The following is a 22,478-nucleotide window of genomic DNA, read 5'->3' as shown; positions in this document are numbered from 1 at the left end:
AGAGGAGGTTCAGAAGTCAAATGTTTGTACAGTAGATGTCAGATATTTGTACAGTAGAAAAAAGGATTCTGTGAGTTAATAAAGCCTGGCTCCAGGATGCTATGTGGCATTACGGTCTTCAATCACCTGCATGTTTCTTATATTTAAGTCTTTAAAGAACTCACTGGCTAGCTGTTCTCATGTTGCAGTTGCAAATGATGCAAAAAGATGAAGTATTTCTCTACACTGAAATTTTTTTTGTCATACTACATATGCTTATACTAGTTTACAAATGAGTGATGTTTCACAAAATCTGAAGTTGAAGGAAAAGATAAATAGACATGAATATATTTTTAAATTATTATTATTACAAATAAAACTTCTTACACAACTGTGTTTTTTTTAATTAAAACTAAGAGTAAGTACTCAGGAAATCTCCAAAATGAAAACAAATTCCCTTCAGTGAAAATTATTTTTCATTTATCTTCATTTATTTGTTCATATATAAATTACTATTTTATTGTTCTGGATTTCATGCTCTTTTCTCTCCATATGGCTTTAAGAGCAAAACAGAAATTAAGAAATTAACATTCAGCTCCAAATGATGGCTAAGTATCAGTGATACTATATGTTGTCTAAGCACATTCACTTGTTGTGCAACAGTCACAGTTACTACAAAAATCCAGGGATTCTTGGTCAGTTATTTGGTTCTCAGAACAGGGTTCTTTTTCGCACCCACTAAAAGCAGCAGCCTTTAAATAGAGTATTACTGATTCTTCCCCTAAAGACTACACTACAAGTCCCCTCTGAACACCTGTGCAGTATGCCTGGATTCACAAATTAGGAACCTACAGCCACTGTGAAAACTGACTTCACAGATATAATTTGGGAGAAGGCACAAGCTTTACTTGTCTTTTTTTTTTTTACATAAGATACGTAAAAAAGAGAAATAAACAGTGCCTCTACCATGTCCTTCTAGCCCGTGGACCTAGCAGATAACATAAGGGAAGGATATCTTGCAACATTCCCTCCCACTTCCTTGAACCTCTAACCTGTGATTCTCCCTACAGACCCCAGCAGAAAAAGGCTGGAAAATACACTTTTCTCTATGGAGAAGAGACTTTCACAGAAACAGCAACTACACATGCCATGGTCACCTGAGTAGTTCCTTGGTCTCTTCCACTCCAGTTCTCTGTCTGCCATAACATTGTTCTTCTTTCCCAGTAATCCCATTTTTCTCTTCATCCTGAGAAGCCCAAAGCAAAGGAAGGAGATGTTCACAGAGATAATCAAGTTGTATCTCAGTAATTGTTCTCTAAGTGCCAATTACAATTAAACAGCAAACAAACAGCATAGTGTAATTTTACAGCTGAATGTATAACTGTAGAGCGGTCGCTTAAAACAAAAATTGGAAGGAAACAAAACAAAACAGAAGCAATTGCACAAACACATTGGAAATACATGGGTTGGATTTCAGTCTTGACTTGAACACAGATCTTTTATGTCTCTGGGTGCATCATTTTGTTTCCTGGTGCATTAATTTCACCCAGTCCAATATATAGATAAGATATAATGAAGGATTCTGTTTCAAAGCACGTCACAATGATTTCTGTAATTAGATTCTCTAATGGAAATTGCTATAAGTGAGTGAAGAATAAGATATACGCATAAGGCCAGCACAATATGTTAATACCCTTTTTAATGATTTGTTAGCATTTAAGATTTAACAGATAGCCCCGCAGCAATACTGCAGAAAGAGAGAAAAATCTACTTGCTTCTGCTTCTTCCAGGAAAAAGGCCTTGGCTGTGGCAGTGCAGTGAAGCAGGAGACAGCCAAAAAGGAGATTGCTCCAGGTTCCACTTATAAATGTGACCAGTGGAAAAATGGTCAGGGCAAGGGGACTGTTTCGGTGAATCTTCAGTGAAGAGAATGAAGAAAATGGACTGGAAGGAGGGAGTGTTTTGAATAGTTTGGTCTTGGCCTCTGTGTCTCTGGAGATCAGCTCTTCTATCTAGAAGCCAGGCTAATCAACTCAGAATGGTAGCTCAGCAACAAATGACACAACTCTCTCCATGGATGACAGTCTTCCTTTAAATTACCATAAAGGAAATTACCTCCTCTTCCATTCACTATTCTTGGTTTCTTTAAACAGGAGGGCTGAGTGTAGTTGGATAAAGGCAAATAATTCAATTTCCTCTCTCCTATTCTGCATTGTGCTAATTTAATTGCACTAATAAAGACCCCAAATTGGATTAATCTACATGCATGCCTGATGCAGTAACATAATGGATAAGATTCTTTAATACGTATTCATTAACATCAGAGCAGAAGTTAATACCGAGAATTCTTCCAAAGAAATTGGAAAAAAATTTGACTTAAATGCAGTCACATTTTAGGGTACATTAGTCTTTACTCAGAGAAGTCTTTACTTCCTCAGAGGAAGAAAAAAATGATCAAAACTTAAAGTCCTTCTGCAGAGTAGAAATGTAGAGAAAAAATGATTTGTATATTCAAAATCTTGATGATTTATTTTTAAATGCACTGGCAATTGCTCAGGTTGCACTATATAAGTTGTAATTCTACAACAAATTGTTTCATCCCCCCATGTGCAAGAGGATATGTATGAAGGGGTCTTTATATAGACTATCTTTTTACATTTCTAGAGCTGGAAAATTATCTACATTTTTGGACCCAAAATGCTAACTGGATTTTCATTCTAATGTAACACTGAGCACCTAAATGGGTCAGGAAGATAAGACTGTTAGTGATAAAACCACAGCTGCAACATGACGGCTAGATATTGCTAAATGCTGAGATTCAAGAAGGGTAGTTTCATATTTATTTATTTTCAAGAAGATTAATCACAAGCAGTTGATGGAATCTGAACATTGAAAAGCTATGCTGAATGACAAAATATGCTCGTGGTGATATGCACTAATAGTATAAAGGTCTGATTAAGGAAGTGGGAGAAACGCCACTGCTGAACAAATTTTGAACTAGACACCATAAAGCAATACTGCTGCTGACTCTTAAGCGAAAGGTGTGTTGGTAGGAGATAAGAAGGTCTGTGGTATTTTTTAAGTTCACTGTGTAAGTGGTGATCCTTTGATGTATTCGTGGCTTGACAGTTTGCCTGTGACAACTTACCAAACTTCATAGAAGTTTGTGTCTACTTGTGTGCAGGGGGAATTCTTAAAACAGCAAAAGCACTCCTCTGCTTATCTGAATAAAACAAATGTGGAAAATATGACAGAAAGAGAATTTAATAAATAACATTATTTGAGTAAAAAAAAAAACCCACTGAACTACTTAAAAAAGAGAAAGAAAAACTTGAGAAATAACCCCAAGAAAATAACCAGATAATTCATTTCAGTATTGAATATTTTCTTCACATATTTAATTATGCAATTGCTTAATGATATGAGATATCACAAGGCATTTTTCTTCGAACTAAACTTTTTTTATTCGGTGATCTTGTCTGTAAATATTTGCCATTGATTTGTTCAATAAGATACTGAAAATGTCCTTAAAAATATTTTATAAATTCTTCTCTTTTAAGCATAGGAAGATACTACAGGATTTTTTTCACATTTTGTTGATAATTGGTTTATGTTATGACCTTGAATCTTTACCTGAAAATAACATGGAAGATGTCATTTGAACGATTTGCAATATACTGATTTACAAAGGAAAATAATAGATGACATTTGAGTCTCTATGAATTTAATGTACTATTACTGTTAGCCAACTCCGTATGTTGTTCTTTTCTGTTGTTGCTAACTTAGTTCTTGTCCTCCTGTTGAAATCTTTTAGCTTGTTAGTTTCAGAAAAGTGGTATTACCTACAGAAACCCAGGAGTTTCATTTTAATGAAAGAAAAATGGAAGCAGAAAAACTTTAAGGTGCTCAAGCAAAGGACCTTGGGAAGGGATATTTTGCTTTCAGAACACAGCCATTCCTATGCAACTGTAATCTTTCCTGGATTAACCTTCTCCTGGTTCACCTCTACTTTTCATGTCAATCATGTTGCTATTAAAAAAAATTCAAACTTCTACTTTAAAACGGTTAAAACCCAGTTTAAGGAAATGAACGTTGGTGTTTTTCCCTTCTGTTGGCAGAGAGGTTCACTGAGATGTTTCCTAAACAGTCGCCTTTAAATACAGCCTGGATGTTAAACCCCCCTGAGGAGGTTGAGGTTATTCTGAATTATATGATACTGTCAGCTCAGACAAGTATTCGAGGTAGATCTGCAGCTGACCTTCGGCAAAGAAGCTTATGGCTTGAAAAAATGGCCTTCAAAATCCAAGGAGAAAGCTAGAGAAAGAAAAGACTGCACCTTTTGTACGTGCTATCTTATTTTTGTTGATGCATTCAGGAACTGATACAGACTATCTTTTTAGCAAAGAAAGATATCTCATGTAACTTTTCTTAAGCCCTTTTTGTGCCCTTCTGTTGAGAAAAACTCAATAAAGAGCGCAGTGACGGATTATTTTTTCATATTGCAGATCTCCTTCCAACAAGATCAATTCAAGCTCCCAGTACAATCAAAAAGTTTCTACCCATAAGAATACACAAAGCCAAATCCAAACACCAAATGCTCAGCAGTAATGATGTGTGAAAACAGAAGCTCAGGTAACTGTTTGCTCTGTTAACTATTTCTAGTTTGACGACTTATTCATATTATTTTTTAATTTATGTTAAAATGTAAGGGGAAGCGTGTAATCGGGCAACAGAGATGGAAGTTGCTGTTGGCTGAGATGAGACTGGTAGAGACAGGCACTGGGATGGGGCAGGGAGCCACACACCTGCAACCTGGGTAGAGAGTGAAAGGGTTGGGATTAGAGAAGACCTCAGAGCAGACAAGACCCACAGCCCGTACGACAGTGGCCTTGCGAAGCTTGTCACTCAGGTGGCAGAACTAGAAGACAGAAGGGCTCCCGTAAGGGCACAGACTTTGGGGGAAAAGTTATTTTTGAACTCTAATTTAATCTGTCATACTTAGCAGGTCTGAGATCTTTCCTTTTCAAAATTACCTTGTTCTGTTTCAATACTTATGTTCTGATGAAACACGGCCAAAGGCATTGAATACCTTTGGTACACAGGCTTCAGGAAAAGCAGTGGCAGTGCTTTCTTCAAGGTCTTGCTGACTTGGCACGAAAGTACAGGCATCTTTTTCTTTCCTTCTTTTAATCTTGAACAGGTTTTAAATGCTGCAAGAAGTACCAATCCAGCTATTTAAACTACAGCTTGAAAGAAGTATGCTTCAGAACAAGGACCGTCTTACTCTTGGATTATACTGCAAAACATTTTCAAAAGAGAAAATTAAAATTATTTGCAAGAGAAAATGTTGACCAAATAAAGGTCTAAATTCTTCCCCCTTCACAGGAGACAGAGAGGGAGGGAGATTTAGAAGGACAGATAAAATCATGTAAAAGCAGCAACCTCCTCCCAAAGCTTAAATATGCAATAAAATGGAAGAAACAACAAACAACAAATCTGAAGACAAATCAAAACTTCTGTTCTATTGTAATGAATTAAGCTCTACTGGCCTTGTATTTTGTTTACAACTCTACACCCTCATATGATGATACATTGCAATTCTTCAAGTAAAAATCCCTTTCCTTACTAAAAATTACGAATATATGCTTCTTGATCACTGAGCTGTTTTACTCTTCATTTGTTCAAGGAAAGTCCTACAGGGCAGGAAAGCTTTTTCAAGAAAGGATTCACAGTGAACTGCAAATTAATGGAACACATGAATATCTGTTGTAACCATTTGTTTTGGTAGAAATAGCATAATTGTATCTTAATGTCCTGCCTGATTCACTGCAACATTTTACATCTGTTTTATGCTAATGCAGTTGCAAAGAAATCAATGATATTTATACTGACATGAAGCAGTGGGTGACTCATATGCTCAATTAGTCTCTGCAGTTAGAGAAGGAATATAGTACATTGACTTTATTTTCCAAAATTTAACCTGCAACTGTGACCACTGAATTCTAAGATTCTGGAAGTTTAACTATATTACATCAGTATGACTTCAGAGCACCCATTATAGAATCATCACAAGTTGTTTTTTAAGGATTTATTTTTTGAATTTAATTATTCTGACCACATAGGTTTTTATTTCTTTTGTGTTCTCATAAGAAGGAGGCACTGGAGTTTGACAGATTTTTTTTTTTTTAAATATATTTGTGATTTATATGAAGCATTAAATGGCTATAAAGTAGTATACGTGCTCTAAAAGGGCTTAGCAAATACCTTAATATAACTATCATAGTATGCTTATGCAAGTATAAATTAAAAATATTACGGTTTTATTCTTACGGTTCCTTAGCTGAAATCATATGAAACCCCTACAAGCTTGAAATCAAGTTCATTTTAAACAATTTATAAATGAAAATTTGCAGATATTTCTTTTCCTACAACAATCTCCTTCTATTTTTAATTGAAACATTATTTCTCTTTTGTTACTCTGAAAGAGATTTTTAAAAAGGAAGTGATCTGTTTTTATGATGCGCTCAAAGGCTTAGCAGAATAATCTGGTGCATTAAGCAGGCAGGAATTTAAACAGATAAACAAAGGCAAGTATAATTTTAAAGAGTTGGTTGTTCTTCATGCACACAGGCCTGTCACATGTACAACTTCAGGTTTCTGGTTGTTCTGACTAGTATCCTCTATCAAGATCTTTCTAAGAACAAAATTGCATTTATCAACTTCTTTGCAGTAGTGTGTCCATTACCAGTATTTATTTTGCAATGAGAAGCGATGAATATTTTTTGTTTATTTTTCAAAGAGTAAAATAAAAGATACATTGTAATATTAGAACTGCTGTCTGATTTTATTTTTTTTTTCTTTCAATTCCTGTCTTGATGGAGATTTTTATATACTGGTTTTTGTTGCTGATTTTGTTCTAGATGATGTTGAATAGTATTTCCTGTATTATACTTCAGCTTCAATGGACATTTTTTTTCACTGCTGAATCAATTGTGTTTTCTGTTAAACCTGAGATGAATATATATATGTGCCCCCTTTCCCTTGAGCAGGAAATCTATTGCTAAAAAAGATATATAATATATAATATACAATATATAATATATAATATACAATATATATTATAATATATAATATATAATATATAATATATAATATATAATATATAATATATAATATATAATAATATATAATATATAATATATGTATTTTATATATATTATATATAATAACATACAGAACGTGGCAGCTCAATTAATTCATCAAATGATGAATAAAGTCTTCTGAGAACAAAGATACAGATTTTGTGTCATTCTGGTATTAGATATTCTTAGACAGTTGGTGTCTAAAACATCTAAAACAGTTCTCATTTTGATTTTCTGGAAAGATTTTGACAGTGTTAATTACTTCTACAAAGAGAAATTTCTGACACTCTGAATTCATTGTTTTTCCTACATGACCTTCTGCTGCATTTGAGAAAGTCTGTCTTGTTTATTGTACTGATACATCCAGTGAAAGTCCTGAGTAAACAAAGCAACAGCAACAAAAGCGAAATACAAACCAAATCAAAATGCAGAAGACAACACAAACCAATCCGAAGCTTATAATTATCACTGTTGCCTACCAAGCAATGCATTTCTGTTCAGTTCTCCAAAACACTTATATTGCCTCTTCTTTGAGGAGACTTACTAAAGACACTCAGCAGATATGAACTCCTTTTGAACGTAGCAGTAATAAAAAGCACTGCCTGAAAGGCAGAACAGAAGCACAGCTCATCTCATTTTATCTAGAAATTCAAAAGGACTTTGCAAGCACAAGTAGGTGAGCTGCTGGTCTGTCAGACACAGAAGCTGGTGGTGGGTTTGTGCATCGCTTTGCTCTCTGCTGGTCAGTAATGGATTATCTGTAATTCTCAGACTATGCAAGTCCCTGTGAAATCAAAAATTCTAACTGGAACTAAGAAAGAACAATTTTGGAGATGGTAGAATGAGGACATTTTAAGCTGAAGAAACGTAGAATTGTCAAAGTAGATCATCTTATGTTCTCTTTATTTTCAATGGAATAGATGAAAGCTTTGCTGTGCATGAAATTTGTACCTCTTTGCCAACAATAGTTAGAGCAGTGTCACTGCCCTTGGATAGACACTGCTATACCAGTACGAATTTTTGTTTATTCTACAAAATCATTTTCATTCAAAAATGAGAAAGGAAATAAACAGGGCAGACTCATCTCTAAGTTTGTAAGAGAGTCACCAAAATATTGTTACACTGGCATAAAACCAACCAAAATAAATAACATCAAAACAAAGCTTATGTTACCATATCTATGAGGGGGTAAAGAGATGAGAGCTTTAAGTGGCAGACAGAAAAAAACTGAACTGTTATTGAATTGTTGACTGAATTGTTAAGTGGTCTGACTGCAGTTCAAAGAGTAAGGTTCAACAAAAGTTTCTAGAGCTGCAGGAATAGAAAACACTTGAAGGAAGTCATTGCTAAGTGCAAAAAATAAGAAAATAAAGTTCAAACAAATGAAATTCTAATGAAGTGTGGTGGCTCAGACAGTTACAGTTTTCACAGGTGTTATAGCTGTGGTCTGTTGAACTTATCTACCAGATTAGGCTGTTACCTCTCTCTCCCTTTCTAAATGGATAGTATCAGTTAGATTTCATACCTTCGCTTTAGCAGTTGTCGCCTACCACTGTTTCCAGCTGGGCATTTAATCTCTCACAATTATGCAAGCACACTAGGGAACAAAACACAGAATATTTGAGAGTCATATGAAAAAATGTGTAGGCAGCTAAAGAACTTTCTTCTGACAATTTATTGCAAATACACCCCCAGCACAGAGTAACATTTATTACCATTAAGAGATGTTTCAGTTCAGCAGAAGAATAAAACAATCTGCCCTGCAAAGCTACATTTTGGGTGATTACACTTTGACTTCATTCCTGCTACACTCCATAGTGAATTTGCCTATACAATTATATTTCCCCTTCCAGGATCTAGTCCAGCATCACCTGAAATTAGATTTTTCTTTAGATTTTTATGTCGTTTTCTTAAATCAGTTTTTTATTACACACATAACAATTTCTCATCTGTATTAGATGTTAATTGTTTTGCCATTAGAAGTTTTTTTTAATGTACATGGGACAAAACCCACAAGTTTATTTAATCACGTACGGACTCCAAACAGCCTATTGCTGTGACAGTGTTGTGGGTTTTTTTTTTTTCTGTTACTATTGTCATTAAGAAATTCAGCTTAAAAAATAAATAAATAAACTGACATTTTTCTGACCCTGAACTTGGTCATTTTGGCAAGTAGCTTAGTTCAATTTTTGTCTCCCTGTTGCTGGATGATGAACCCAGTAAATGTGAAAAAATGCAGCACCAAATTACTGTCAAGAACTACTCAAAACGTGCGGAGGTACTTCTTAAAACGTAACGACAGCACTGAGAGGTGTCCTGGAGCCATCACCAGCATTGTGCTAACCACCACCGCTTCCTCCCAAGCAGAGCTTTGGCTGCCCTGGCCCCCCAAACAGGAGGGCAAGCCTCAGGCCACAGGGCTGACCGCAGGCCACAGGGCCCCCAAACCCCAGAGGCCCCCCTGGTGTGGCTCCACACCTGCTCCTGGGCTAATGGGATCCTTCATAGAGCAGATTTGCAAATCATTCACTGTGCACTGTAATTTCTGACAATACAAGGGTTCTGTCTCGAGTGCAGCGTTTTTTTATTAGGTCAGAAACCAGTCGATGGGGCAATTTGATATTCCTTGGTTGAAAGTTATTCTCAGTGCTGGAAATGGTACCTTTTGCAAGTGCAAGGCAACCACTGCAAAGCAAAGCAAACCCAGGACACCCGAGCACTGGATTAATGAGCAGTAGATGCCTTAATTCACACAAACAGACTCAAAACCAGACCAAAAGTTTCAGAAAAGTTGTGAGTCATAATCCAGTTACCATGGCAATAGGAAATGCCCCTCTGTGCAAATCATCAATTACAGAGAAGCCTAGAACTCATAGGAAAAGCAATTTTCCCCTTCTTGATTTGGTAAAAATCACTTTGAAGTGGTAGCATTTTGAGCTTTTCTAAAATACCTTGAATTTGGAATTATGTGATGAGCACTGCTATTCTGATATTAACATATTGGGTACTGTTGCCTCAGTCAAGCATGCATCTCTCTCAACCCACCTAGAGTTTGAGAACTGTCTTCTCACAGAAGCTTCTAAAGAGTTGTGGATTTTTTCTTGATTGTTTTTTTTTTTTAATTCTTCAGTGTTGTTCAGGTGGTTTCTGAAGTCAGTAGCAGTCTGTGATGAAGACCTAACAACATAGAAAACTAAATGAGAAGACATGACCTTCTTGTTAACCTTATTAAAAGACTGACATAATCTAACAATGGCTTACATAAGATTTAGATCTCATTAAATTGGGTAGCAAGCTTTTCGTAACACACATTTATCATTAATGGATCCAAAAGAAGGACACAGGTGATCTTATAGCTCCCTGTGCCCATAACACATCGAGACCCAGTCCGAGAGGATATCTGCTATCCTTCCTCTGCTACTTAAGATTATTGAAGGAGGAAGAACAGAAGATATTTGATTTTAAAAGTCATTCCTTCCTGCTGCTTGTTCCCATATGTATCTCAATATCAGGTCAGTCTTCCTAAAATATTTTTTTCATTATAAAGCATTTCTAATACTGCCTTTTAAAATAAAGATAGACAACACCTAGGAAAGACTGCAAGGCATGCAAATTACTTGTTCTAGTGAAAAAACTTACATTACCTACATGAAGGTCTGAGAATTGTCAAATTGCATTTTGATGGCTTTAAACATCTCAATCATTTGACTCACTAGCAGTGTTACTTCTCCCATGCTACTCTGTGTCACTCTGTTTTTAAAAGCACTCCTCCTATGGAACAAGAAAAGTTTTACCTGTGAATAAGAAGCACAATTAGTTCTTCCAGAAAGTACCTGTGGACGGGCATTTCTTGCAGGCTCAGACCTACACTTTGTTGGCTATATTGGCTGCAACTAACCAATCCTGCCTGGCTGATTGAGAAATTTCACACAAAAACAAGATATTTTTTTTTTCAGCAAATTTTAGTATGAGTCTTATCACTTCTAGAAAATAGACTTCTTTTTTCTTTTTTTTTTGCTGCCTTCGGCAACCATTACATCAACAACAATGCTAAATTTCTATTTTTAAGCAGCAAGTTAGGTACAAATCATTTTATAGCAAGCTCTCACATAATACACATGATTTGGGGTTATTGATCTCAGGCTCCTCAAAACAGATTGTCAACTTTGATACAGTCAGAACTCCCATTACTGAGTAATACTTCTGAAAGCAGATATGTGAAAGGACATAAACCAAATTTTCTTGGTCCTCTTTCTTAGTTTCGAGAAAACATTGCACAACATCTTTTGCACTACAATGATTTGCAAATCAGTGATCAGCAGCTACATATCAGAACCAAGAATCTCGAGGGCACAGCTAAAACACTTTTTCCCTTGCTTTTGGAGAGAAGCAGCAGACAAACTGGGACTTGATTTCATTTGATCCTTATTTCCAACAGTATTAGGCACTGCATTCAGACAGAATTTTCTGGTCTAAATAAAGTGAACCAGCAGGCTTTGACCTGTGTGTCCATTAAAGAAATATGGGTGAGTGCCATTTGTGCTTTCAGAATTTAGGTACAACTCTCTGTCCTCATGGATTGTGAAGAGAATTCACAACAGAGCAAACATCGAGCTAGCTTTCTCCTATAATTTTACTGAACTTAATTTTAGCCTGAAATACCCGCTAGGATCTCAAAATATTGCTTATTTCCATTCTGAATTTTATTATTATTTTTTTTTTCTCCCTGTGTGCCTTAAAATCTCAAAACATCTAAGTAAATAAAGCTCTATACTTAAGATCATAAAAGATTATTTCATGCAAGCTACATCAGATTTCATTTTTAGAAGTGTCTGTTTGCTACAAAATACTTGTTTGTACTGGAATACTTGTTTAATAAATCAACCTCAGTTTCTGTTTAAAGCACCACATGCAATGATACATTGTGTTTGGGAAAAGTACGTAGCTCACTGCAACTTTAATATATACAATTTAAGATGAATAAAACATTTTTGTCTGTGATAATTATCTGTCACAACTAGTTACTATGATAATTTCTTGGAGCACATTTGAAGGGTGAGCAAGGTTAGCAGTCTTACCCTTTTAACAGATATAATCATTTTCTGCAAGTTGTAAGACGCATCTTTCACAAGTCTGAAATTAGCCAAAAGGACTAGCATGCATCACCCACGCCTGGTAAAACCACAGACTAACAGATATCTGTCAGCTTCCTGAAATCATCTGTTACTTTTGGCTGGTCTTAAGAAGCAGGAGGAATTAATACTGTTTAGAAAAAAATAATGAGCAACAAGAAAATGTAATAATGTACGCATTTTTCAATAAACAAGTAATATTGAATCTTTTTGTTCTATGATGCAATTTAAACAAATCATTATTTTTCAGAGTAGTTTGATAACGACTGGTTCCTGTTACCATTTTAACGCATTAATACTGATGAGTTGAGTCTTCAGTAAATTTATTACAGTTACTGAACAAAGTCAGGTAATCCATGGAGCAGATTCCTCTGAAGGCCCTACTAAAGAGCATGGAAAATACGTGATGAGAATGACTGGTGGTAACCAACATGGCTACACCAAGGGCAAGTCACGCCTGACAGACTTGTCTTTTTATGGTAGAGTTACAATGTTAGTGGATAAAGGAAGAGAAACTGCCATCAATTACCTGGACTTGTGCAAAGCATTTGAAACCATCCCTCATGACGTCCTGATCATCAAATTGAAGAAAGATGGATTGGACCACTCACGTGATAAGGAATTGGCTGGATGGTCACATTCAGAGAGTTGTTGTCAGTGACTCAATGTCCAAGTGGAGACTGGTAAAAAGTGGCATTCCTCAGTGATCGATGCTGGGACTGCTGTTATTTAACATCTTTGTAGATGACAGACAGTGGGTTTGAGTGCACCCTCAGCAAGTTTGCAGATGACACCAAGCTGTGGGTTGCAGTAGACAAGCTGAGGGAAAGGATGCTATCCGGAAGGACCTGAACGGGCTTGAAAGGTGGGTCCATGCCAATCTCATGAAGTTCAACAAAGCCAAGTGCAAGGTCCTGCACCTGGGTCAGAAAAATCCCAAGCACAAATGCAGCCCTGAAGAGAAGGATTTAGGGGTGTCGTTTGATGAAAGATTCAACACGAGCCAGCAATGTGTGCTTGCAGCCCAAGACAACCGTATCCTGGCTTGCATTAAGAGAAGCGTGACCAGCAGGTTGAGGGAATCGATTCTGCCCCTCTACTCTCCACTGGTGAGACCTCACCTGGAGTACTGCATTCAGTTCTGGGGCCCTCAACACAAGAAGGACACAGAGCTGTTGGAGCAGGTCCTGAGATTTGAAGTATATACTCCTTAGAGGCTAAAATCTTTACACTTTCCTGAGGATAAATAAATATCAACCACAACTGTTTACTTATGCCATTGCTACAGTTGCCTCCCACTACTGTAAACATCTCAAAATACAGAGAAATAGAAGTTCTATCTTTGCTCTGTAAAAACAAATGTACTAGCAATTTCTATGGATTTTTTAACATGAATAATTTCTTCAAGAATTTCTACAGCTCAGTAAAATTGAAATGCTTAAGAGTACAGGCATCTGTTTTATGTTCTTATTGTTATACTGTATGTGAATTCAATGATATAATTCAACCGTGATTACAGATATTCAGAAGGACAAAAAAAAAAAAAAAAAAAAAAAAAAGACAAACTAATTTCCAGCATCCTGTGAAGATTTTACAAGACAAAGTCCTGTCTGCATGGACTTGCATAGATCGAAAGAGAGGCTGTTAGTTTGCCTTTAGAGCTATGAGACTTCAAACATCTCTTGATTTGCACTCTGCAACATTGTATAGTTCCATTTCTTGAGAACACACTGTTTTCTTTACAAGGCTATGGACTTCAAGAATTCTGGATCAGTAAAAACATTGTAATATGAATCAGACTGAAATAAAATTCAAGGCTGAATAAGCTTTAAAAATACAGCTCTATTTTATCTAATCAGATCCACGTGTATTTCTGCACTCTGAAAGAGCTCTTGCTAAATGATTGCTTACTTCCATTAAAACTAATTTGGCAATAAGTACTCTTATTTTTTGTCTCTGACAAAGGGAGCAAAGTGGCAAGCAATCTTTGTTGTGACTTACAACTTAAATTGAGAGAAATCATTAGGGTTGATTATGCTGAAAAAAAGAGGAATCAGTACTTGCTAGTGTGATACCTATCCACGAAACTTGGCAGAAAACACTAACTTGCAGAGCTAACAGTTGATCATTCTCACTCTCACTAGCCTTGCAGCTTAGATTTCTGCAATACTGTGGGATGAGAACAACAACATTTAACAATTACTTTGCAAGTAACCATATACAGTGCATATATGAAAAAGAATCAGGCTTTGATGGTCTCTCAGAGTTTTGTTTTGTCAGGGACAGGATAGATAGCTGATAACTGAATTACATTTCTAGTAATGACTTAATCCAGCTATTGTAAGCATCACGGTTATGTCATACAAGCAGTATCAAGTCACATACATAATCTATTTTGTAAAGTCATAGAAAGGGTTGTGTTGGAAAGGACCATCGACTGCTACTCTATACCTGACAGGTATAACACAGCACGACTGTCAATATTTTAAGTTCTTAAATCTGTTTTCAGTGTGTTTATCTGCAACATTAAAAATTACAGACTATAAGCAAACATTGAACTGAATTAAACAAATTTTTTTTAAAAAGCAAAATTTTATTAAGACCAATCCAAAACAGCAATTCTAATAACTTATAGTAACAATTTAAAAAATTACTGACTTTTTGCATCTCTTTTCCCTGCACATTCATTCTTCTTCATATGTACTTTACATAGCAGCATCACTATAATTCCCCATTGGGATTAGAGTACAAAAAGTTTAAGCTACATTTAATGCAACTTCTTTGGCTCAAAGCAATCAACTCCCTTTCTCAAAGACTTCATAAATTTCTTCCACAGCATGCATGCTGCTGCCATAAATCCATGAATTAAAAGTGCTTTCTTTGAATTCCAGACTCCCATTGAGCAATCTGTCTGATTTCAAGATGAGAATTCATCTGATAGTCGTTAACAATCAAGAAGCTGCACTACATTCTCTAAGCATTTTAAGTAATAGGCATTTAGCTCATTTCCTTCTGGCTGTGGAGTACCTAAAATGAAATAAAAACAAGACTTTAATTTCAAATTGATTCTTAATAAAAAATTATATTTTCCAAAGATCAAATCAAATGCCTCGCATTTAATCCATATCCTATTTTATGAGCATTCTGCATTATGGAGTAAAAAATTAAAACAAATACTTTAATGTTTCAATTTTCTTGTTCATGTGTTTGTTTGAGTTTGTGTGTGCGTGTGTGTGCTTGCTTTCCAAGACCCCACTCAGTTGTAAGAACAAAGTAAGAACAAAGTAAAAACTGTCTTTTGATTCTGATGTACTACAATAACATAATCCCTTGTTGTTGTTTTTTTTTCCAAAACTTTTGGGGGAAAGCAAAGTGAGCAATGAAAAAGTACAAAAGACATGTTGAAAAAAATCCACTACTTAAGACAATCTATCATTTTAGCTCAATTGTCACTGTAAATTAATTGAAGAATCACCAGGGCAGGTCAATAAAGAAACTTTATGCGGGAAAATATTGAAGACAACTTCACGACTGTAAACTGTAACAACTACAGGTCCATAAAGTATTTTGTAGTCATTATTTTGATATTTAAATGTTTACTGAAGTTAAAAATCAATTTTTCAGACTACAACTTTCCATTCTAAATTAGTATATCAATAAACATGGATCAATATTATTAAGTACTAGTTTGTGAAAACCACGTATTTCTACCTTGTTGATTAAACTTCATGATTTGAACAGTCTAAGTTTTGTTGTGCTATAAGTCAACAAAAAGTTGTCTATAAGCATGATTTTAGTATATGAAAATCTTGCTTTACACTGCAGTTGGTGTTTGACTTAGTAAAGGATGAATTTGGAACATCAGCACAATGGATTAGAGTTGATATAATATGGGAGGGCATTTAGTGCACCCTCAGTAAGTTTGCAGATGACACCAAGTTGGCTGGAAGTGTTAATCTGCCTAGGGGTAGAGAGCCCCTACAGAGGGATCTGGACAGGCTGGATTGCTGGGCTGAAGCCAATGGGATGCCAGCAGGACCAGGGAAGTTATTGTCCCCCTGTACTCAGCTTTGGTGAGGCTGCACCTCGAGTACTGTGTCCAGTTTTGGGCCCCTCAATGGAAGAAAGACATTGAGGCCCTGGAGTGGATTCAAAAGAAAGGCAACAAAGCTGGTGAACGGTCTGGAGCACAGGCCTTATGAGGAGCAGCTGAAGGAGCTGGGAATGTTCATTCTGGAGAAGAGGAGGCTCAGGGGAAACCTTGTTGCTCTCTATAACTTCCTGAAGGGAGGTTGTAGTGAGCTGGGGGTTGGCTGCTTCTCTCGTGTAACTGGTGATAGAACGAGAGGGAATGGCTTCAAGCTGCACCAGGGGAGATTCAGGCTGGATGTTGGGAAATATTACTTTTCTGAAAGAGTGGTCAGGCACTGGAATGGGCTGCCCAGGGAGGAAAGTCTTTTCCAACCTCTGTGATTATGTGATTCTGAGGAAGAATTAAGCTGTGAGCTGTTCTAGCATCTCCCAGTTAAGATCCTGACAAATAGTGTACTGTAAGCAGAAATTTTGTGGTAATTCTGTCTTTCAGAATATGAAAGTAACTTTGTATCACAAGCCTCTGCACTGATAACCCTGTTTGAATACTAGTGTAGAGCAAATTAATTAAGGAGGAAAATTCATTGATTTAAAATTAAGTATTTGCATGTTTTTGCAAGATGAGAGTCTGATGCAACAAATTACAACATACAGATGCATTATTACCTACTGAAGCTGCAGCTCCAGACTAATGCTTGAATATCATCTCAAAATGAATGCTCTTGAATTTAGCAATCTATCATACAAAAGCTACTCAAAACTGTAGCTATCTTCAGGTACTTCAGAAAACCCTTAAGTTTTCAAAAAGCCAACTAATTAATAGTATAGTGATTTAGGACTGGCACAACCATCTGCTCTGATTCCTTCTCTATGTAACTGAATATAGTGACTTTGAGAACTCTTTAAGCAAATTTTAAGCTACAAGAACAACTTTTTTTTCCTAAATCATTAACACAGGAATATAGAATGAAACAAAATAAAACAATTTGCTGCAGATAAAAATCAGACCTATTCTTGCAAATGAACCTTATCTATCACCTGAGATCTTGTATGAAATTTTTTAAGCAAATGACATTTTACTATTTACATTTACAAGATGTCTGGCTATAAATCTTATCAGTACTCACGATTTTAGAGATGAAAGTATCCTCTCAAAACCTAGCAGCAAGCCAAAAATAACTCTGACAATATATATTAAAATGCACTAGTGAGCTACTTGAAAAATACAGAATTGGAATTAGCTGAGGTTAAAACTTACTTTTCACTAAAGAATATGCTTCATCTATTTTTCTCCTTATTGATGGATTCTTCAAAGTCACTTTTGCCTGTAGCGCACAGAAACAGAATACAATGACTTCATTTTTTTCCCCCGCCTTGACACTTTAACAACAAACTCAGTTTCCCTGCTTGTAAATAGATATTGACAACAACTCAATTGGAAGTGAAATTCTTGAATTTTAGAATTAGCATATGCTATCATCATACAGACTGTATTTATATAAGCAGAGTGAAATCACACAGGACAAGTTGACTTTCGTGGTTCAAACCCCAATCCTGAGTACCTCTGTGATTAAAATAAGAAGATGGAGCTGCTAATGTAAGTTTTAATTTTATTTACTTAAAAGTTGCCATGCTTAAAAGAAACATCACATTTTTATTCAAGTATTTCTCAAATACTAACCTTCTGATAGTTGTGAAGCAATGCCCAAAGTGAAGCTGCTCCAATTCTCTGAACTGCACAACTGTCACTTTCCAAACAGGTAGTTAGCACTGCAATAGCTTTATCTTAAATAAGTAGAACAAATAGACCATCAAGAAAATATCAAAGCCATAATTATATTTACATTTCTCTAGTTTTATACTTGGAGTGCACTTTTTATGATGTATTGGTACAGTAGAGGAATTACACAAGTTACAATATCAGATTAAATTTAAATATGCTCAGAGAGTGTTTAAAAACAAACAAAAAACGAGTGCTAAAAAATAAGTAATGAGTAATAAAACATACACATGTTATACAGCCATCAGATATGCATAGGGACTGAGGAAGCTATGAAGTTGTTTTATAACTCTCAGGAGCCACAATTATAGCCACATCAAGATGGAAATTAAGATGTTTTTATTTTCCATAGTAATTGCTATGTAAGTGATTTGTAACTGATGAAAAATATTTTTCTCTCTAAAATTAAAATTTTCTCTATAAAATTAGGTACCTTAATTTCCTAGCCTGCCTGTGAAACCAGACTCAGGTAAGATTGTTCACTTAACAAAATTCACAGATAATGTATATGAACAATGTATGCTTAATTAAGGCAGCATTAGGGAAAAATCGAAAAGGATGGGCACTATAGAAGATCTGCTGAGAAGTCATAAGGAAGGCAGGAGTATTCTGCCTGCAATTAAATGACAGAACCTGAAACACCCTAAAAAACAACAACAACAACACCAAACAAAAAAACCAAACCAAAACAAAAAACCCAAACAAGAACAGTTCTGTCCCTGTTGTTACATTAAACATATATGCCATGATCATAACTTCACCACTACCATAAACATTTTCTGTGCATGATAAAAAACATAATAGTTTGTTTCAATAGCCATGATTTGCAGGAAATAATAAGGTTTCATTTGAAGACATGAACTTCTAGGGTAGAAATTTATATTAAAAAGTTGTGAACTAGATTATTACAAATCCTTCACAATAATTTTGTAAAAACCATTTTGCTTTTCTTTTTGCTAAATATTCTTATTTTGAATGCATTTCTGCCAAAGCATCAGTTCTAAAACAGCTTCTATCAAAATCATTTTTACAAATATGCTTTTCTAAATAATACTAAGATCTTGATCAGTAACACAAACCGCACCAAAAATATGGTATCATGGAAGACATTTTTTATTAGATTTAATACCCTTCATGCACTTACCATTAGCTAATATCTTAGGCTTATTTGTTGGACTAAAACATATGTTATGTAGAATAAGTAGTGCTATATGTTGGCTGCTCTTGTGTTTGCATTTACACATTTCCACTATCTGGTCTAAAAACCCATTTATCTTCATAATCATTTGCTGTCCATCTTCTCCAAAAGACATGTTCAGTAGCAGCTTTAGCCAAAGAGTACACACATTGCTAGGATTTTTATGACTTCCTTTTGGTAATGAAAGAGACAAAAAGTTCTGCAGGAAGTTACTCTGTCAGAAGGAACAAAAAGGATGTTAGGATATATACTGTTCAATGGTTTCTTCACTGCTGTTTAGACTTTCCAAGGTATATGCTTGACCAAAACCTAATATTAATGTTTTAGTTGTATTAATACAATACATTTATTTAAATTAGAACTTCCATCACTACATAAGCATTCTGATTTGCTTTGTATTTATTGCTTTTGTCCCCAAAATGACCTATAAGCAATTTTATTGAATCAGTGTAGTACTTACATAATATGTTCTTTATTCCTCACTTATATTAACAAGTGCTAAATGAACAGTATCATTCCCTCTGTATACAGTCATGGGCAACGTATCTGCAGCAAGTTTGCAAATGACACAAAGCAGGGAAGAGTGGCTGGTATGTGAGAGGATCATGCTGCCATCTAGGGGGAACTCAAGAACCTGGAAAATTTGGCTAGCAAATACCTCATGAACTTCAACAAGGAGAAATACGTGGGTACTCCCAGTACATGCTGAGGGCCACGCAGATAGAAAGCAGCTTTGTAGACAAGGACTCACAGATCCCAGTGGAACATAAGGTAGAAATGTGCCACTGCCACTGACAAGGCTAAAAGTATCTTAGGCTGCATTAGACAAAGCATTGCCAGCAGGTTGAGGGAGAAAATTCTTCCTCTCTACTGGCAAGCCTGTAGTACTGTCCCCAGTTTCAAGTGTTTCAGTACACAAGAGACACAGGCATGGTGAAGAACACAACAAAGGGCCACAAAGATGTGTAAGGGACTAGAGCATCTACTCACATATGAGTAAAGGCAGAGAAAGATGGGACAGTTTAGCTACAATCACAAGCACTCCATACTGAAGTATGAGGGTTTATTACAAAAAGCAAAATGCTTACATCACATATTAAAAGAAAAAAAAAGTGAAGAATATTATTTACTTACTTTCTGAATAATTCCTTTACAGTCATGAGATAGAGCAAGGTTAGAAAGAAGATCAAAAATCACGTGCTGAAGTGGGCTGTTATCATCGGATACTTGGGAAGCCAATTTCAAGATGTTATGCATTAATGAACTGCCAGCTGCACTTCGTACAGACACAAGTGATGATTGTCCACCACTGGTCCAACAAAGTGAAGCACAACCTTAAGGAAATAAAACATTTACCATATAAGACCAAATATGTATACATTTTATAAAAAGAAGAAATTAATGAAAGAATGGTGAACACGACAATTTAAAGGAACAGCAGCCCACTGTTCTTCTACTGTTAAAAAAATAGTAATTGCTGTCTTAGAGTGTCTCCTTAAAGACAGGTACGCTCTCAGAAATACTGCAGTTATGTGGCATGAGAATTGAAACCGATCCTCTGAATCTGTTTTAGAAATCAGGTCTCTATACTTGTGAAAGTTTTAACCATAGTACAAAGTCAAATGCTACACTACAGAACTACAAGCTCAAATTAACACACCAACAGGGAACAACTAAGTTACCGATACAATGTTTATGTAAAAATACACATTTATACATTTTTGTTTAGTGGTATTTGTAACCATGGTTTAGTGGTATTTGTAACCATTTGTAACCATTGTAACTGTAACCAAGGTTAATTATTTATATGGCAAAAGTAAACAAAAATCAGACTATTTTTAACTGTTATAAACATCTACATGTTTTCTTTGACTACATTAAGCAGAAGTGGATAAGCAGTTTAGACTAAGCAAGTTTGGTTCACCTCATAAACAACAATTATGAACAGAAAGAGAAAACATTATGAATTTAAAATCTTATTAGCAAGGATTAATTTCCAGCATTTCACAGAACCTGACACATTCACTGTGGCTGGTGAACACATTCATGTATTTCTGAAGACCATTTTAAAAATAACTATTTATGAAAAAGATATAGACTGATGCAAGATCTGGAGATATAAGCTTAAAAAGAGGATGAAAATGCTCAGTTGTTAATATACTCTTAAAAACTAACTCCTAAGGGTATTTTGGTAGGGAGAAATCGTCAAATACCTGTTTCCTCAAGTCACAAACAAATTGTTCTCTAAGTTGATAACCTGGATATGGAATGAGTAGTGGGGATAATTTTACTCAGTGGAAAAGAGGATTTCCTTAAACGAAGAGGATTCTTATGGAAAGTGTATTTTTATCAATCAAGTTACTGAGATCAATATATAAATAGAAGAAATACAATATGAAATTAAAGTAGATTACTATATTTTCAACAAGGAACAAAATATAAACTGTATGAAGTACTGATAACATCGTTCTCAACAATAAAATTCCCATAGCAGTATTTCCACAGTTTACTATTTAGTTCAGTAAGACTTTCAGTGTAACCAACAGACATGGTTTGAATTAAATGCTATTTAATCCTTTAATACAACTGTATTATTGCTAAATCCAACCCAGTGAAACAGGATCTGAGCAGAAGACTTGAATGCGTTAAAATTAAAACTCTTGATAGACTTTGATGGACCAGTGCTTTTATACTCTGCCCTAGCAGTAGTAATAAACAGTCTTTTCCCATTATGCTTTTTTCTGCTCCTTTTTTTATGTTATCCTAATTATTCTTTTTAAACATTTTGATATATTACATCACAGAGAGACTATACCTGCAGGGTAGTATGCAGTGTAGACACAAAGCAAATGCAGAGCTATTTCCATTGAGGAGTCATCTATTAAAAGCCATGGCCATAACAAATGCAGAACAGGAACAAGGTGAGCTTTGAGTGCTGCTATCTGTGAAAATAAGATGAAGTATTTATATTACTTTGTAAATACTATATTACTATATAATTACTACATTACTATAGTATATACTACATACTTTGAAGTATAAACAAAGTGAGAAAAACAAGTTTTTTCTTACTGTGCTTCATTAGTTTGCTTTAAAGTATTGTACAGAAACATGTATGATTCCACAAGACAATTCTTTATAGACATTGTTCAGTT

General features: G+C 35.4%; 2 protein-coding genes across 4 annotated transcripts in view; both read right to left on the bottom strand.

Annotated features, from left to right (window-relative positions):
- Positions 1-1,224, bottom strand: part of CD226 (CD226 molecule) — a 29,635-nt gene extending 28,411 nt beyond the window's left edge. The window contains exon 1 of the mRNA XM_042868931.1: positions 1,137-1,224. Within this exon, the coding sequence (XP_042724865.1) occupies positions 1,137-1,224 (88 nt within the window). The remainder of the gene's footprint in view (positions 1-1,136) is intronic.
- A 13,607-nt stretch (positions 1,225-14,831) lies between these two features.
- RTTN (rotatin) overlaps positions 14,832-22,478 on the bottom strand; it is a 77,037-nt gene continuing 69,390 nt past the window's right edge. For all 3 annotated transcript variants that reach the window (XM_042869847.1, XM_042869848.1, XM_042869849.1), the window contains 6 exons: positions 22,139-22,265; positions 20,458-20,657; positions 19,270-19,537; positions 18,027-18,130; positions 17,604-17,670; positions 14,832-15,280 (listed from right to left, as the gene is read on the bottom strand). In XM_042869847.1, coding sequence (XP_042725781.1) covers positions 15,198-15,280; positions 17,604-17,670; positions 18,027-18,130; positions 19,270-19,537; positions 20,458-20,657; positions 22,139-22,265 — 849 coding nt within the window. In that variant the 3' untranslated portion in view covers positions 14,832-15,197. The remainder of the gene's footprint in view (positions 15,281-17,603; positions 17,671-18,026; positions 18,131-19,269; positions 19,538-20,457; positions 20,658-22,138; positions 22,266-22,478) is intronic.

This window comes from Lagopus leucura, unplaced genomic scaffold (genome assembly GCF_019238085.1).
Source record: "Lagopus leucura isolate 7727_CA_CO unplaced genomic scaffold, USGS_WTPT01 Super-Scaffold_100002, whole genome shotgun sequence".
In the NCBI taxonomy this organism is placed as follows: domain Eukaryota; kingdom Metazoa; phylum Chordata; class Aves; order Galliformes; family Phasianidae; genus Lagopus; species Lagopus leucura.
The sequence above is the reverse complement of the archived record's forward strand: the minus strand, read 5'-3'. Positions and strand labels throughout refer to the sequence as shown.